At 38.1% G+C, this 16578-nt stretch overlaps 1 protein-coding gene across 1 annotated transcript in view; it reads left to right on the top strand.

The window, feature by feature from the left end:
• The window catches only part of SLC9A9 (solute carrier family 9 member A9), a 175005-nt gene that overhangs the window by 134487 nt on the left and 23940 nt on the right, over window positions 1-16578 (top strand). The window contains exon 14 of the mRNA XM_066326367.1: window positions 144-223. Within this exon, the coding sequence (XP_066182464.1) occupies window positions 144-223 (80 nt within the window). The remainder of the gene's footprint in view (window positions 1-143; window positions 224-16578) is intronic.

Here is a 16578-nt window from a genome sequence, read left to right as displayed (position 1 = left end):
TTTGTGAGACAACAAAGCTTTTTAAATTAAAAAAAAAAAAGTGCAGTTAATTGTAATTTGGTCTGACATTTTAATATCGGAACTCCATGTTTTATTTATTTTATAAAAATGCTTCTCACTTCATTCATTTGTTTGTTTTGCAGAGTGCATCTAACTTGGATAAAAATACAACCAAAGCTGAGAGTGCGTGGCTGTTCAGAATATGGTATGGCTTTGACCACAAGTATCCTTTTCTGTTACAAACCACTGAATGAGAGTTGCACTACAATTCACCTTCAAAATATTTAAGAATCAAAAATCATTATACTTTTAAAAACCAAAACAAATTTGTGATCTATTTTAATGTGTTTAGTAAGGAAAAGAAATTTTGCAAGTCCAAAGCAACAGAAGGTGCAGCCATGACTGTGGCTATGGGAAGAGGGAACAAGTTAAGGAGCTCTGAGCCACAGTGGTTTATAGACAATACATTTAAATTCATTAACCTTCTTAAATTCCTAGATAAAACTAATCCAATCATTATTTAGAGAGGGTGTAGATTCTGTGTTTGGGGAACGAGAAGGTTGGAGCCAGAAGCAGCCAAATGCCTGCTGACCATATACTCAGAAAACAGTAGCTACCTAAGAAAAAAAATAAGACAACACTGGTTTACCCACACTTCTAATAAAACAGAGAGAGAGGCATCCATTATGAAAAGATCCCAGGACTTCTCTGAAGCTCATGCTTCCTAATCCCTGGATACCTGAGCCTTAGTGCTTTTATTCACATTCCTACTGAGGCACGTGTAGTACAGACCTTGAATGCTTTATTCCAAGAAGTCTGGTTTCCATGTCTTTTACCTTTCAAGAAAATATTTTAAGTGATAAAAGAACATCCTCCCTAAGCCAAGGCAGAACATACAGTCTGACACTAAGGCCTGTGTGTAAAAATAAACACTAGCATTCTAATTTATTGTGATTTTAAACTGACTCTGCCCAGGTTTGCAAAGCAGCCAGTGAGATCCCACAACACCAGTCCACCCTAAGCCTCTCGCAGAGATACACAGAGATAAGAGAAGCCCACCTGCTGATTTCCCTGCGTCTTGGCTCAGGAGCTGAGCAGGCAAAGCCCTGCCAATACTGTCTCCATTATCCAATAGCACATCTATTGCTCAGTCACCCTGCACTACTGAGCAGAAATTAATGTTCAGGTTGCATACGTGTTTTTCCTGATAGCAGCTGCAGCAAACTAGAATGAAACATTTCAGCTGATAAAATGTAATTCTTTGGGAATACAGTTTCCTTGGAGAGTTCAACTGAAGTTATCCCTCAAAGAGACTTTGATGGAAAAAACATCTTTTGGGTTAAAAATGGATGTTTTTCCTTAATTCATCTACTCGAGCACTTTTAAAGGCCAAAAAGCACTTAGCATTAAAATGTTTCCCTTGGATAATTCTTCAAGAATACATAGAAATAGTAGGTAAATGTTATATGAAGTGAGAAAATCTGTTTAAATGTTAATGCTGAGTACCAACATGACTGGCTTTAACCACCCTTCTTTGAGAAGAAATAGCCTGTGGTGGTGGTATATCCTAGAAACTATAAGTCAGAAAGAACAGATGAACAGGGTGAGGGGAAGGGAGATTTTTTCCTCTGAAGTTAAAAAAAATTAAAAGAGCAAGCAAAAAATGTGGAAGGCAGAAGCAGGACAGAAGCTTGAATTAAAGAGATGAAAGAGAACAAGGGCGGAGATAGAAAACAAGGGACAGAGGCAGAAGAGAGAAAGAGAAATCAATGTGAAAAAATCAGACAGCAGTACATGCAAAATGAAAAGTCTGTAGAAGGCACCAGAAGCACCACTTCTCAGAGATTATCTGTATGGCAGAGATCTTGAATATGGGTGCCTGATGCTTTATTGTAGATATTCAGCTTTCTACATCCTTTGCATTTCAAGAAAATATTTTAAGTGATTTTGAAAAATAGTATTTTTTAAAGAACACATTTATTCATGTCAGTCTCACTACCAGTCAAGTCATAATCTTTCTTTAGAATTCAGATGTTCAGAGATTATAGCTGTGCCATTACCCTAAAATATATATTTATTACAAATAATACATCTACATTTCACTAATCCTGAAAATGTATGCCCATATTCCTGCATGGAATGATAGTTCAACCCACTAATGCTGTGACTCACAGCTCTGAGCATTTCTTTGGTATGACTATTTCTGAAAGACATTCTTTTCAAGGAGAGAAAAATTATCCACCCAAACTTTCTTTTGCCTTTCCCTGCCTAATGTTATAAAGCCATGCTGCTAAATTTAGAAGAAGAAATTGTCATGTCGCCTAGTACTTGTCCCCAGTACAAGATTGCAGAGAGGATTATGATAAAGTTTTCAAAGAAAAGATACAGTAAACTAATAACCTATCTGTTCATATACTTTGAAAGCATACAAGACTCTGACATTTCTATAGTTTGACATTTGCTCTTAGGCATTAACACAAATCTACCCACTCTTCTGGCAATAACGTCTCTTATGCCTATTTATTTCACAGGAGGAAAGCAAGAGGGAGGAAATATCACTAAGGAAATCAAAAAGTTGTGCTGTTCCTTGCTGTCGTTATGAATGATTTCCAATTAGTTCAGTGATCTTAGGCAATGGCAACATGCCATGCTAGGATAGAACTATACCAAAAATCCCTGCAATTCTGTTTGAGAATCACATTTTATTTTTATCCTGAAAGAAACATCAGGAGCCTGATCCAGAGCCAAATGGGTTCAATGAGGATTGTATTCTTTCAGCAAAAGTTTCTTTGAATCAGATATTGACACCTAGAAAAAACATACCATTCTCTAAAATCTAGGCTAAAAATGTTAATATTGAAATAATAAAAATGAAGAACAGATCATTTTAGTATGTAGAGTTATCCTCTAGGATTTCAATTTCAATAATTTAAACAAGAAAAATGCAAAATAAAATACTTGCATCTGACAGAGGGCAACTTCTAGAGTCAACTTTTGTTTTTACAGCCTAGAGTGCATTACACCATTTGAAGCCATAATATCCTATTGAAGGCTAGTGGGAAAGCAAAGGAGTAAACAAAGGTTTTTCAAGAATTTATCAGGGAAAAGAGACACCACAGATTTACAATCCAGCACTATATGCACATCTTTAAACTTTTGTGTTTTTTCAAATCAGATATAGGCAAGTTTAGCTAACAAATGAGTGCATAGATGGAAATTTCATCCTGCAAGGGCAAGAGTCTGTGTGTATATGGGCAGAGCTCAGGCAAATGGCAAGCAAAATGTTCCCATTCCACAGCATCCCCAAAAAAGTCCTAGCTCTACTCCCAACTAAAACCAAATTTGCTTTTTACTCTGCTCAGTCCCAGCCTCTCTACTTGTTTACTGTAGCAAATATCCTCCTTTTGCCTGCATAGTCCTAAGACATGGTGTACCTGACTGGAGCTGGAATTCCTCCTCTACAAAGGCCTGGAATCCCAGCTACAATTCTAAACATGAAGGGAAATTAGTCTGATAAAAGCATCTTGCAAGCCACCTTCACCTGGTTTTCCAGGTGCTCTAGATTAAATCATTTCTGGGTTCATACTATTTTATACAAAGCTCTTCATCCACTAAGGATTCATTCTCTCCCAGAACCAGTCTAATTCCCGTTTCCTCATGTGGGAGAATTCTTGCTCTTGCTGGCTTTTCTGTAGCATCCATCAGGAAGATAACTACATTCTCCCAGTTTCTCCTGCTCTATAGTGAGAAGAGAAAGAAGCACTTGGGGTTGCTGCCCTAAAACAAAAAAATAATACAAAAATAATGGAAACTGAAGATGAGAAAAGGAGAGTGCAATGCACGCACTAAGATATTTCTGGATAGAAATGTTCGCCATCTTCATACAAAGAAGCCCATGTTGTGCTGTGGGACACGGACTTGGCCAGTACACACTGAAACCTGCTTTGAGAACAAAACACTTACTGCAAAACAGGAAAACATATGCAAGATTAAACAGAAGAAAGCAAGAAGGGAAGGAAGAGGGACAAAGACATCAAATGCAAGGTAAGTTTCTTTAAATACTTTGTAAGTGTTAATTTGTAAGACACATTTCGCACCCACCTGCAGCAAAGCTTAATCATGCTTTTGTGGCAAAGGGGTGAGGGTGGCACTGCACATGATGTGGCCTTTTAAGACTAACGTGACAGAGCACCAAGGCTGCCTGTCTTTGGCATAAGGGAGGGGCCAGAGGGAGGCAGGAGAGGGACTGTGACTTTTGTCAGCTGGCTGGGATGACTTCTAGGAGTATTGCAATGACAGGCCTACTGCACCCTTGGCACTGCTCCAAGCTACCAAAGAACAACATAGCTGTCTAACTTTGCACAAAACTCTGCTTTTTGAGTAGTTCACACACATTGATACCTGGAAAAAAAGAGGGAGGAGAGCTTTCTCCTTCTAGACAGATTTCTTTTCAATCTGAGGAACTAAGTTACACTGAATAGAAGTAGGTGTCTGGGATAGAGTGAGACAATTCTCCACGAAGTAACTCCTAAAAGTATTTCTGTTTAAACTGCAGTTATCCATCATTCAGATTCATTCCTTTCAGTTTGGTTAAAAAAAAATAAATAAAAAGCTGTTTATGTCCTCTGCACTTGCCTGAAATCAATCAGCCAAAACGAATTGCATTATTTGTAGGCTTCAAAACTTTATCCTCCTCATCAGGGCACCTATCATTTTATTTCTCCTGTGCTTTGTACGTGGATAAAACAGACATAATGGCTCACTATTGAGCAAGATAAGTACTATTCTGTGCCTGGGAGAAAATGGAAAACCTACTAAAAGGAAAAGTGCATTCTAAGGTGAACTGACAATCAAAGACAAACTCAGAATTTTGTGGTCTTTTCAGCTGAATTTTCTTTCTGGGCTGGCTTGTCACTCTGATATCAGAGACATCTTTGGAAGGAAAAGGCAAGGAAGAGCCTGTAAGCATGCACATGCATGCTGTTTTCTTTTACCTGCTGGAGAACTAAAAGTTTCTTAATTAGCAAAATTCCGATTTATTCTTCTTTTAGCACTTCAGCGAAAGCAGCAAAATAGCACATAGGGTCCTAGTTTTGGCCCAGAAACTCATTTTGCTATGCAGCTTTCAAACAGAAAAGAATCTTATCTGAGAGAGAATTCAGTCCAATCAGGAACCAAAGCAGCATTAGATAACACAGCTCAAGCCAAGCCAGGTGCCACAGAAGCACTGCTGCAGAATGGGCAGGCAGGAAAGGTAGCCAGCACGGCACAGAAATACCAAGAGAGCCCAAGAATCAGCTTTGCAGGTGTTAAAAGCAGATCATCATAGAAGCTGAGAGGAAAGCACAAACCACAGTAAGTGAATTACAATGGATCTCATCAGATGAGCACGACAAATGCCGCTGACTGTATCAAAAGGCTTCCTCAAACAGTGCAAACTTAAGCAGTACTGGGAGGGTCCCCAGAAGGTGTTTTATCATTAGAAACAATTTCCTGAACTTGGTTCGAAGCTCATTCCCAAAACACATTTTCAAGTACATGGTCTAGAAAAACTCATTGTTCTTTGTGCAGCACAGATAATCAGTACAGCTGATTTGGGGCTGTTTTCTGACTCTTTCAAGGACACACACTGGATTGTTGAAACTCTGCAAATTAACCTAATAAATAAACATGGCTAATAATTAACCAGAATAAAAAGTGACCTCAGTTTGTCCTCTATTCAAAGAAAGAAACATAGATAAATAATTCTGAACCAATTCCGCACTGAATGAGCAAGTAAAATCATTCTCGTTTGTGAAGTTTCACTCATGTCAATTCTTTGAAAGTCTCATTCACGCCCAGATATTTTTTTTACAATGACAAATTACTAAGCATGACTTAAATAACAAGTATGAATGTAAAATTAAATACAAAGTATTAAATGAAAATTGCTGGGGTTTTTACAATATCGTAAATTCTGGGCCTTGTTTCCTGTTCATTGCATCAAATGATCATTGATTTTTATAAAAGTTTTGCACAGCATCAAAGGCAGAACCAGACCTAGATCCTATTGTGTACAATTGCTTAGAATTACCAGCTTTTCTGTTTAACATCCAGGCTCACATGTCATGTTATACCTTTTGTGAGTGCTGTTCTCTGAATTTCTGATAACAAATACCTCAGCTGAATACAGACTTCTCACAGATTCTAGGTGGCCCAGTACAAGTATATGGCTTTTTATGCAATTATCTCACTTTCTTTCCTGTCATATATAAACATTATTAGAACCTGTAATAGATAGAAATCACAAACATCATCCATTCTGGGGTTTTATAATTTAAAGATAAAATTGTTCATAGAGGGAATACATTTTGGTCTTTCCAATGCAAAACCACACAAAAAACTCCAAACCAAACAAAAAACACCTTCCTGTTCTGCAGCTTACTTCCACCTGCATAGCTGCCTGTTACAGTACCTGTCAAATGAAAATACAAAACCTGAAGGAGTTGATCTAAAGCTTAGTGCAGTAAAGACTCACAGCTTATTGACCCAAACAAATTATAGCTTAAACCGTCATAGTATCTGACTTTACTGATAAGTATTATCATTCTGTGTGACAATTCTTTATTTCCCTCCCCTTCTCACTTTATTATTACAGCAAACTAAAGGCAGACTGTACAAAGAAGCAGAAGTCTAGGCTTGTATTGGTCCACTCAAGCATGAAATTATAGTTTGTTGGCTGACAATACTTAATAGCACCCAAGAAACCCAAGTATGATATAGGAGTACCGGAAGCCTATAGCACAGATTTAATCAAGCATAACTCAAAATCTTCTTTCAAGTCTCTTATTATTTAATTTACACCTCTATATGTGCAAAAAGTTACTTTGCAGTACATCTAAAGTGTTTTAAAGTGTTCTTCTGCATGTGCATCTTCCACTGTTACGTTTCCAGATATTCAATGTGTATTGGAATGCCTGGATGTGCATGTAGCACATGCTGCACCTGTAATGCCATTTATAAATAGCACTTCTTTCACAGCAGCAATTGTCACAGCAAGACATTGCTAATTATAACATCACCTAGGCAAGAAATTGGTAATACTTCCTAGTAAGGGGCTGCTATTAAAGTTAAATTACAGTGGTATTCCGGTAAAAGCTGTGAGACTAAAGGAATAAGGATGATTAATGTTATCAACTAGGAATGGCAAAGAGCACATTAATGATTTCCCATCAGAAAATATTGTTGAATTGAACTCTTTTACAGAAAGTTGACATCTGGATGCAAACTCTTTATAAAGTCAATGAATGTTCCAGTGCTTTTAAGTAGGTGTGAATGAGGCCCTGCACACAAGTCTTTGGAAGTTTGCTCTGAATTATTGGCATCTGCTCCATTTTAAGTTGTTGTTCTAGAAAAAGCACCATTGGTCCCCTTAGTTTGTTTTGGCTTTGACAGTTTCAAGTTTAATTAAACTAGTTTAGCACCCTGACAAAGCACCACCAATAAGGCTGAGGCAAATGTGCAAACATGAGAGGAAAAAAAATTTTTGCCTCTAATTTTAAGAACATTCCAGCAATCAGCAATTCAAAAGGAAGCCATTTTTGGCAGCAGAGAAACTCAAGAGCCATTTTCTATTTCTGATATTGAAATAGGCACATGATTCACTAGAACATGAACATCATCCTGCATTCAGACAGATTTAATCAACCACTCTTAGTACCAGTTCTTAATTCAGCTCTTCTTCTCAAGGGATGCCAAGGAAGGTGGAGAGGACAGATCAGAGGAATGAATCCACTGGTACAGGGCTGACTACAAGTTTGCAGGAGGTATTGCAGTAGATCTTCACATCTGACTAGCTCACTTTAACTATTGTCAGAGGATGTAAAAGTCCCAAGACAAAGGCTGTCTTTCATCTTACACTATAATGCAAGCTTCTTGAAATGCATATTTAAATACATGAAGGAAGGGAATAAGTATTTTGATCTGATTATTGTCTTCAAATTTTCTAACTTGTGCTATTATGCCCAAAGAAAAAAAATTGATTTCTTAAATACTTATTTTAAAGTATTGCAAAGGATGTCTTATTTAGGCAGACGATTCTACAGATTGTTTTATTTTGTTCTTCCATGTAATTATGTAGTGAACAGAGTTGTGCTATGAATAGTAAAATCTCATTCAAATTTTTAAAAATTCCTAGTGCTGATGGACTTGGAGTGCTTTGCTATTTGTTCATTAGGAGTTATAGGAAATGTTTCATTCAATTTGCTAAAAGCAAGCTGGTGATTTTCTAAACTGATTCAGTAAATTGTTATTTATTATGTCCCTAGTAGGCAAACTTCTGCTCAGCGCTGTCTATTTTAAAAAGTAGAAAGCCCCAGCTTTGCAACATCTCTTAAATAGTTCAAGAGGAAGCTCCCCCCTTGTTTCATTTTGGTGCTTGTTCCACTAAGGACCTGTGGTCTCAGCTCAGCTCCTGTCACACCAAGAGCCTCACTGAGGCCAGCCCTGCAGTCTGGGCTCACACAGGACAGGAGAGCTGGCAGTGCACACCTGCAGGCCTTTCCCTGCACTGCTTTGCCTTCAGTCTGAGATACTCCAGATACTTAGATACTCTTAGTTACTTAGATACTATCACCTTAGATAAAACAAAGCCTCTCTATTCACATCCCTCTTTCCCCACACTGTGGGAAATTCCCTTCATTCTACATTGGTTTAAGCCGGATTCCTTGAGATGAAGTTTTAGGAAAGTGGATTTTTCCTCAGCTGTTGCACTGTCCTGCATAGCCTTGGCCATGAAACTGCTGATGTTGTCTCTTTCTCTGGTGAGCAGCTGCCAGGTGGGAAGGGGGGCACAGCATTCAAGTGCAGAAACCTGATTCACACTTCTGCTGTTGATTGAACATCTGAAAGCATTTTGAGGAATTTTGAGCAGTAACAATAACCCCTAATATTTCCAATATCATTAAGATAAGAAGTGATAGTCCATTTTTATTGGGAAGCACAGAAATGGTTTTTACTCATAAAAAGACTGGTATAATTTATTCAAAGGTTGAATTTAATGAGATTAAAGATATAGAATAGTGCATGTCACAAATGGTTAAGGCTTTGAAATTCTTTGTGGATTATTCACCGAAATTTGCATTGCTACACAGCATGAACTATTTTTGGATTCTGCATAAATAGAATATCTAATACAGAATTACATTATAATGAAATATTCAATAATGCAAGTACCCATAGAGTGCTTTTCATGTACTGCAGGCATCCAAAAGTTTCAAATGCATAAAAGATGGTTACAACACTTGCTGCACAAATGACAGCATATGAGGTTCATTCCCATTGAGTTAAAACTCAGAAGTAAAAAATACCTAGGTTCAGGCTGCTATGCCATAGTTAAATTGTTATTGATATTTTGTATAATGAAAAGTATCAATGGGAACTGGAGTGAATAAAGATCATGACTGGTCATGAGGGCTTGGTCCTCCCAGCTAAACTGAAGACTTACACTTCGTGTGATGCAGAAAATGCTGTTTGTTAACAATCCATGGAAATGCAGAAAAAACAACTCTGGATCAGATTTTTCCACAAGCTGCCACACAAATTTAAAGAGGCAATATAAAAACACCATTATGTTTAGTTATCTTCGATTGTCAATTCAAAAATACTTTATATTTTATAATATAAGGAAAGAATAAAAATAATATTAAAATATAACATATTTACAACCATATACAGTTCACATTGAATATAATCTTTTTCTACTGTCATTTCCCCAGCTTTCATTCTCACGTACACAATAGTACAACCTCAGCAGCAGGATTGAAGAGAGAAAGCATAGCCTCAACACAGGCTGATCTCTATCATGCCTGCTAGGATATTTTTAGGAAACAGACACAGTGGTTTCAAACCCTCTTGGGCTAAGAGGAAGCAAAAATCCTGATCTTTCCCTTCACAGATCAGTGCTTTAACACCTACGCTATTATGTAAAAAAAGTGGCCAGTAATTCACCTGGCAGCAGAAGGGGTTTTTTGGTTGAATTCACTGCTGTCTCAATGAGTTAAGGATGGTACAAAGGCAACTAACTTACCATGTCACTTTAGGAAATAAGGCAGAAATGAAATATCTTCATAACCCTTTCCAAATTTCAGGGACACTAAGGCATCCACCACTTTGATATGTGTCTTCCCAGCCCAGGTTGCTCCTTAGCATGGGCAGGGATATGATTAGGAACCTAAGGAGATTAGTGGCTAATAATGCAGGTAACTTGTGGTTTAGTCTTAACAGGGTAAAATGCCAGCTGTGCTCCTTTTATGCACATTCACCAATTTTTTCAAACACAAAAAGTACAGCTGAAAATTACATTTTTGCTTTCACTTCTTACATAGCAATAAATACACCTACTTCTCTGTGTTTTTGCTTTAGGCTCTGTTGCTACAGATTTAACAAAACAGCCTTGTATTTATGGTGATGGTTTTACTTTTGCACATAGAAGAGCTAGATCCTATTTTTTAAGCATAAGTACAGGATGCTTCCATTATGGTGCAACTGTAAAATTAACATTATATCTTGGATTGCTTTCAGTCTTCCTCTATTAACATATCTATCACCTGTACAGCACAGGATAATAATTTGCTACCTATTCCAGTAATGACACACTTAAAATATTTTCCTAATATTAGACAGGTCTGATCACAATAGAATCTCCTGGACCAAACCTCCCTGAGCCTGGGCACACAGCAGTTCTGAGAGTGCACAACACCCCTGCACACAGTGGTGCACAGGAGCATCCCTACAGAACTGCTCAGATCAAACCTGACACAAGGCATGAAATAAATTTGAGGTATGATTTCATGCACGCAGTGGCAGGTCCACCCCACACAAAGGAGCCCAAATGCTCCCGTGCCTGCTCTGCCTCTGTGTGCGAGGGATTTGTCACCTGAACCCGCACGGGAGAGCTGTGCCCAGCTGGAGCTGCTGCCTCATAACGCACATGCAGCAACAGATCGAGGAGTTCGGCTATGAAATACAGCTGTGACAAGAACTGCGGATCTGATCAGGTTGGAAGCTCAAGGCAAATGCATCACGAGTGCTTTCTCAGGAGTTCCTCACAAGATGCGTTGGGGAGCCTCTCCCACACCCCTTCCCTGGAAGCTGTGCTGCTCTCTGGGGTGGGGAGGGAGGTCCCGCAGCAGAAGCTTCAGCAAGACCTTGCCTCCCTCTCTATGGCTTGTCACTACAAATAGGTGTTTTCTACCCCAGCTTTCTGAAGAGCAGTTGATCTGCTGAAAAGCAAATAGCTATGACTCAGTTTATCACAACAGAATGGGAATTAGTGTTAACAAGCTAATGCTTCATCTGCTTGTGAGGAGCTTTTTTACACTTGTTTCTAATTAATTTTGACAGATTGAATTAAAATGTTTATTTGCTTTGCATTTGGTGCATGAGGACCATCCTGACTTCCTCTCGTAAGACGTGCTGTCAGCACCAACCTCTGTGAGCCCTTTTTTTCTAGGCACTGGACAAGAGGACTAAGTCCTTTTTTCCACCTGTTAAGAGGCTTCTGTTTTTCAGCAAGGTTTTCCTTCTTTTTGTTTTGTTTTGAATTTCTCAGATGTATAAGTTTTATTTTAACTTGGATAATAATGCGTAAGCTCCCATTTTGACTATGGAGCCCCCTCACTATATTCTTTTTTAAAAGTCTTCCTGTGTTAGTTCCAGCTGAAGTATCAGAGGAATAAATCTCTTATCTTTCTCTGTACTTTCTGTCAAAACACTTGGAAGAAACCTTTTTGAGCCATTTCAGCTGGAATTAACCAGAGAAGACTGATTTCTTAAGGTATGCATTCCTTCTCCTGACAGTCAAGGAGACAGGCTGCTCCAGGAGAGAAATTACTTTTCTTGCATTCTTTTCTCCTTCTGGTGCATGAACAATTCTCATTACCATTCATTTGAATTCTAGTTGCTTGCAGGGGTGGGTGTAAGTTCCTCAGCAAAGAGCATTTTTTAGAGCTACTGTGTGCGAAACTGTAACTATCAAACAATACTCAAGACTAATTCTCACGAGCTACAATCTATCACAGTCAGGAGATATTGGATTCCTGTGATTGTTAATACCTGCAGTTTTGATGACTGCTGCTAGAGTGCACAAATTTCAGGGAAGGGGAAACAAAAGAGGTGAGTAAAATCCTCTAGCAAAAAAAAAAAAAAAAAAAAGCCCTCACAGTAAATGATAAAGAGCTTAGAAGATCAGGAGGTATAAAGATTCTATGAAGAATTTCAGCTAGTCCCCTTGGACTGTACAACAACCACACTTCTAAAAGGCATGGCATTGGAGCACACTGGTGATTTTTTTATCTGTTTTTTTTGAAAAAAAAACCCTACAGTTACACAATTTCTTGTAAAAACAGCTTACAGGAAAAGTATATAGACGTATTGCATGCAAAAATAGCACACATTCACTGCCGCCTTGTATTAGCATCAATAAAATAACAAACAGCCCAACAAAAAAGTAAATCCAAAATAAGCCCTTTGGAATGAATGGAATTGATATGACTCCTGACATAACTTAGCTCTCGCTCCAAGTGCTAAACCCAGCACAGATGGAGTCAGTTACTCTGCCTTAGATTTGCTGTACCTGAGGGCAGAATTTTCCTTGGTGACTCTTTCCAGTTGTTTCGTTGGGGTGGTAAGAGTGATGCAAAATCTTCACACCACCCCCCCACCCCCCAAAAAAAAAAAATCAGTGAGATTCTGTCCTTTTGATCATCCTACATGGTTGTATTTGACTGATCTGAACTATTGTGTGTCATCCATTATTTAATGACACCACCTGCATAGAAGAAGCAAGACTTTGACGGCCCCCAATATAAGTAAAATAAGTTAAAAGATGTCCATAAGTCAACAGGCATCCTTTTCATAGATTCATTACTTTCACTGGAATCATCCATTTTCTCAGTATTATCATGGTATTTTCATATCTTAAAGTTGCCTCATGACTGATTTTAAGAGCTACCTGCAGATTTTATTGTATGTATGCACATAGTACTTTTTTTTTAAGTTTCATATACGTTAAATGACATGAATTAGATATACGTGAAAACTAACAACTCTTTTCATAAATATTAGTTAAGCCATACACAATATAGTACAATTCCAAACTGAGTCATTCAAAACCTCTCTATTTACTGTGAAAGGCAACTTCCATAATTACACACAAAGCCTCCCACCAGTGTAATTATCTCCACTCTTCCTCACTAGGACAAATCGCAGTACTTTGAACTGATCTATAAGGGGAGAAATATAGGATCACATATTTCAACACAGCTCTCCTCCTTCTGCCTGAAAATTACAAGCCAGCAAACTTGTGATTCAGAAAAGCTCTCTGAGGTATTATCTCTAGTACCTGGAAAAATCTCCAAGGCAGAGAATTCTCTGCAAAAGATGCAGGAGGAAAAGGTTCTGCCCAGTACTCCATTAACAAAATTGTGTCTTGGAAATCTGTGATACTCTGAAGTAGCTGAATTTCTTCCCTACCCAAATTCCCTAGAGCACTGAGTTGTCCTCCATTTGAAAATCAGCCCTTTGTTGCTGCAGCACATTTTAGCTTATATTTCATTTAGAAACCTTTTAAATATGTTGTTCTCTACAATTCAAGTGCAAGTCTCTCGAAGTTTCTCATTCTTCAGTTAAATATACCCCAGCATGGCCACTGCTTAGCAAATTGTAAGCTCTAACACCAACAGGCTGTGACTAACAGCCAGCAGAGAAGGCAAATTGTTAACCTCGTGTGAATGGAAGCTTATTTTCTGATGTTCACAAGCATTTGATAATGCCCTGTTAATGAAACTTCAGTTGCTCTTTATTCCTGACAGATGAGAGCATGTTCTGTATCTCACTAGATTTAATGACTATGACAAGTCTTGCCTGTCTGCTCGTGGCAGTGCAGAGCTTGTCCTGACATCTGAGTTGATTCCCCAGCAATTGATCCCCCCTCCAGTCTCGGGAGGCAAGGATGGCCAAAAAATTACGTGATTTTTTTTATTATTTTCAAAGATGCACAGCAATATCTTTCAGTGCTGAGGGCACAGGGGAAGGTTTAGGGAAGAGAAGAGCTCTGGTTCACCCAGTCCCTTTCCCACCCTCTCTCAGCACAGCACGGACAGCCACTGAACGCCAGTGCCTGGGGCTGTGTGTCCCCAGAGGCAGACCACCCTTCTCCCCAGGCAGGGCTTTAGGGAGCCCCACCTACTCCAGCTGTCACCAAACAGCTGGGCACTTAGACCCCCTCAGACCACATCACTCCCATGATGACTGTGCTGATTCCTCAGCACCACTGCGTGAGCCTAGAGTGGGCAAGTGACATCATTTTTCCTCTTTAACGAAATTAAAAATATGGATACATAGATTATTTTTTTCTTCCAGCAATTTCTTGTTCCTCTTTCCACCAATGTTCCCCTAAAAACCAACTCTCCCTTTTCTGTGTTTTTTATTTCTATGGAAGTCCTATTTTGAATGCTGAAATCTCTCCCAAATTCTTCAAATATTGGTCATGACTGGTTCCCACAGCATTGATTCTATGCCATGTGGCACCAGTAGATATCATCCACCTCTGAGCATGAATCACTTTCTCTAATGATTGGCATTTTCACCAATTAGCATTCCTTCCATGAGATGCACATGTCAAAACAGTATGCAAGTTTGTTTTCATGCTGCTGCTATATGTCTTAATTTGTTAATACAGCTTGGACATAAAAAGCAGGAGTATTGCCCAACTTCTGTGATTTCTTTTTCTCCCCTTTAAAAATGTCTCTAATTTTAGGAGTCAAATTTCACAAAATACACTACATATTCAAGAACTGCTGAATTACAAATACCCTGAACTTTTGAGAGAATTTTAAGGAAATTTCTACTTAGAAATTTTAGCATATGACAGAGGTTTGCAAGGTAAAAGACCTCTGACTTCTGTGCTCTAAATCTCAGCAGCTTCCCTCTCTAACTGGCCAGAGTTGCATGGGCCATGATCGATACCAGTGAAGTCAAGGGAAGCTTTTTATCTTCTTGATACACACAGATTTGGGCCTCTTTGACCTTTAATGCATGTGTAAGAAAAGTCTGTCAGCACAGACAGGTCTCAAATCAACCTACAATATTTACTCCATCAAAAGCACGCGTGATATAAATATCCCTGTTCTCTTTTTGCAGATGAATAAACCACAGTAGAGAGCCTTAAAGTACCAGATATCCATTTCTACAGATGCAGTAACAGTAAATTGCACCTGCAACTTTGCTTTCAATGATTCACATTTTTTATAAGGTTGTGGGGTTTTTTTCTCTCCATAAGCAGCGGATATAAAAGAAGTTGCCAATAGAAAGGAAAAGTGTTCATGGTATGGAAGACAGTCTGGAGAAAAAAAAAAACAAACCTAGAATGTTTTACACTGGTGGAAAGAAATAACTTAATAGATCTCTATTTTGCTATTGTTCCAGCTCTTATCAAAACTTTCTCATCAGATTTGCTGTCATGAGAGAAGCAAGACACAAAACTGGCCAGTGAGCATTTCTTATGCTATCAAGTGTGCTGCCTGCAGGCAGGCTGACTGTTCTTGCTGCAAAAAAACAGGTTGATATTTAGAATAAATAACAGAATGAGAAGCAAATTTGTGAATTCTGCTTTTTTGCACATGTTAAACAATTGAAGAGAAGCAAAAGTAATACCATTTCTTTCATAAAGATGGGAGTGATGACAAATGCCAGTTACACAATGTAACTGCCACTGCATAAATGCAGAACTGAATGCTTCTATATATACAAACACATATGCTGCTCCATTAAAAAAAAAAAAAAAAAAAAAAAAAAAAAAAAAAAAAAAGGAGGGGGGGTTTATAATCCAGAGGGAAAAAAAAAAAAAAAAAAAAAAAAAAAAAAAAACAGAAAGGAAAAAATGTGAGGAAATGAATTGATTTAATAAAGTAGGTGGAAGAAAATATTAGTGGCATCAGAATAGGCAGAAACATTTCCGCTGATACCACTGAAGTCAGGATTCCACTGCACCTCTATACTGCACTGAAAGCTCTTCTCTTTGAATACTGACTCATTTTGACAGTGAAGTATATCTTCAGTGACAACAAAAGGCAATTTTCTAGCAGAAGGGATTCTAAATAAAGGTCAAGTAAAACTGTACATAAACTCGAGGTCAGGTTTAGTATGGCCTTTTGGACATGAAAATGAGGAATAGTTTCCTGTTTGCAGCTAAAAAGTAAAAATTTTGGAAGAAGCTTTTCTTGACCTACTTATATGTGGAAGCCTAATGACTTCAGAGTACTTCCTACTGGGGAAAAAATTTAATAGCAGCTGTCCTTTCCAAACTGCACACACTTAAACATTAAAAGGTGTATTCTTATTTTCCTACTCATCACAAACACAAAGTACATTTTAATATTTAAAAACACCTTACAATATCTAAAAATACATTATTTCCAAAAAATTAATATTACTTCATTTGCTATTTGAAAATTCATGTTAGACGTTTCCCCTTTCCATGGATTACTGTAAATTTTTCTTCTCACCCTTCTTTCTCTGTAAGGGAGGGAAAATTATATA

Source organism: Sylvia atricapilla, chromosome 10, assembly GCF_009819655.1.
Source record: "Sylvia atricapilla isolate bSylAtr1 chromosome 10, bSylAtr1.pri, whole genome shotgun sequence".
Classification (NCBI taxonomy): domain Eukaryota; kingdom Metazoa; phylum Chordata; class Aves; order Passeriformes; family Sylviidae; genus Sylvia; species Sylvia atricapilla.
Note: the sequence above shows the minus strand (reverse complement) of the source record. Positions and strands in the feature narration are given on the sequence as shown.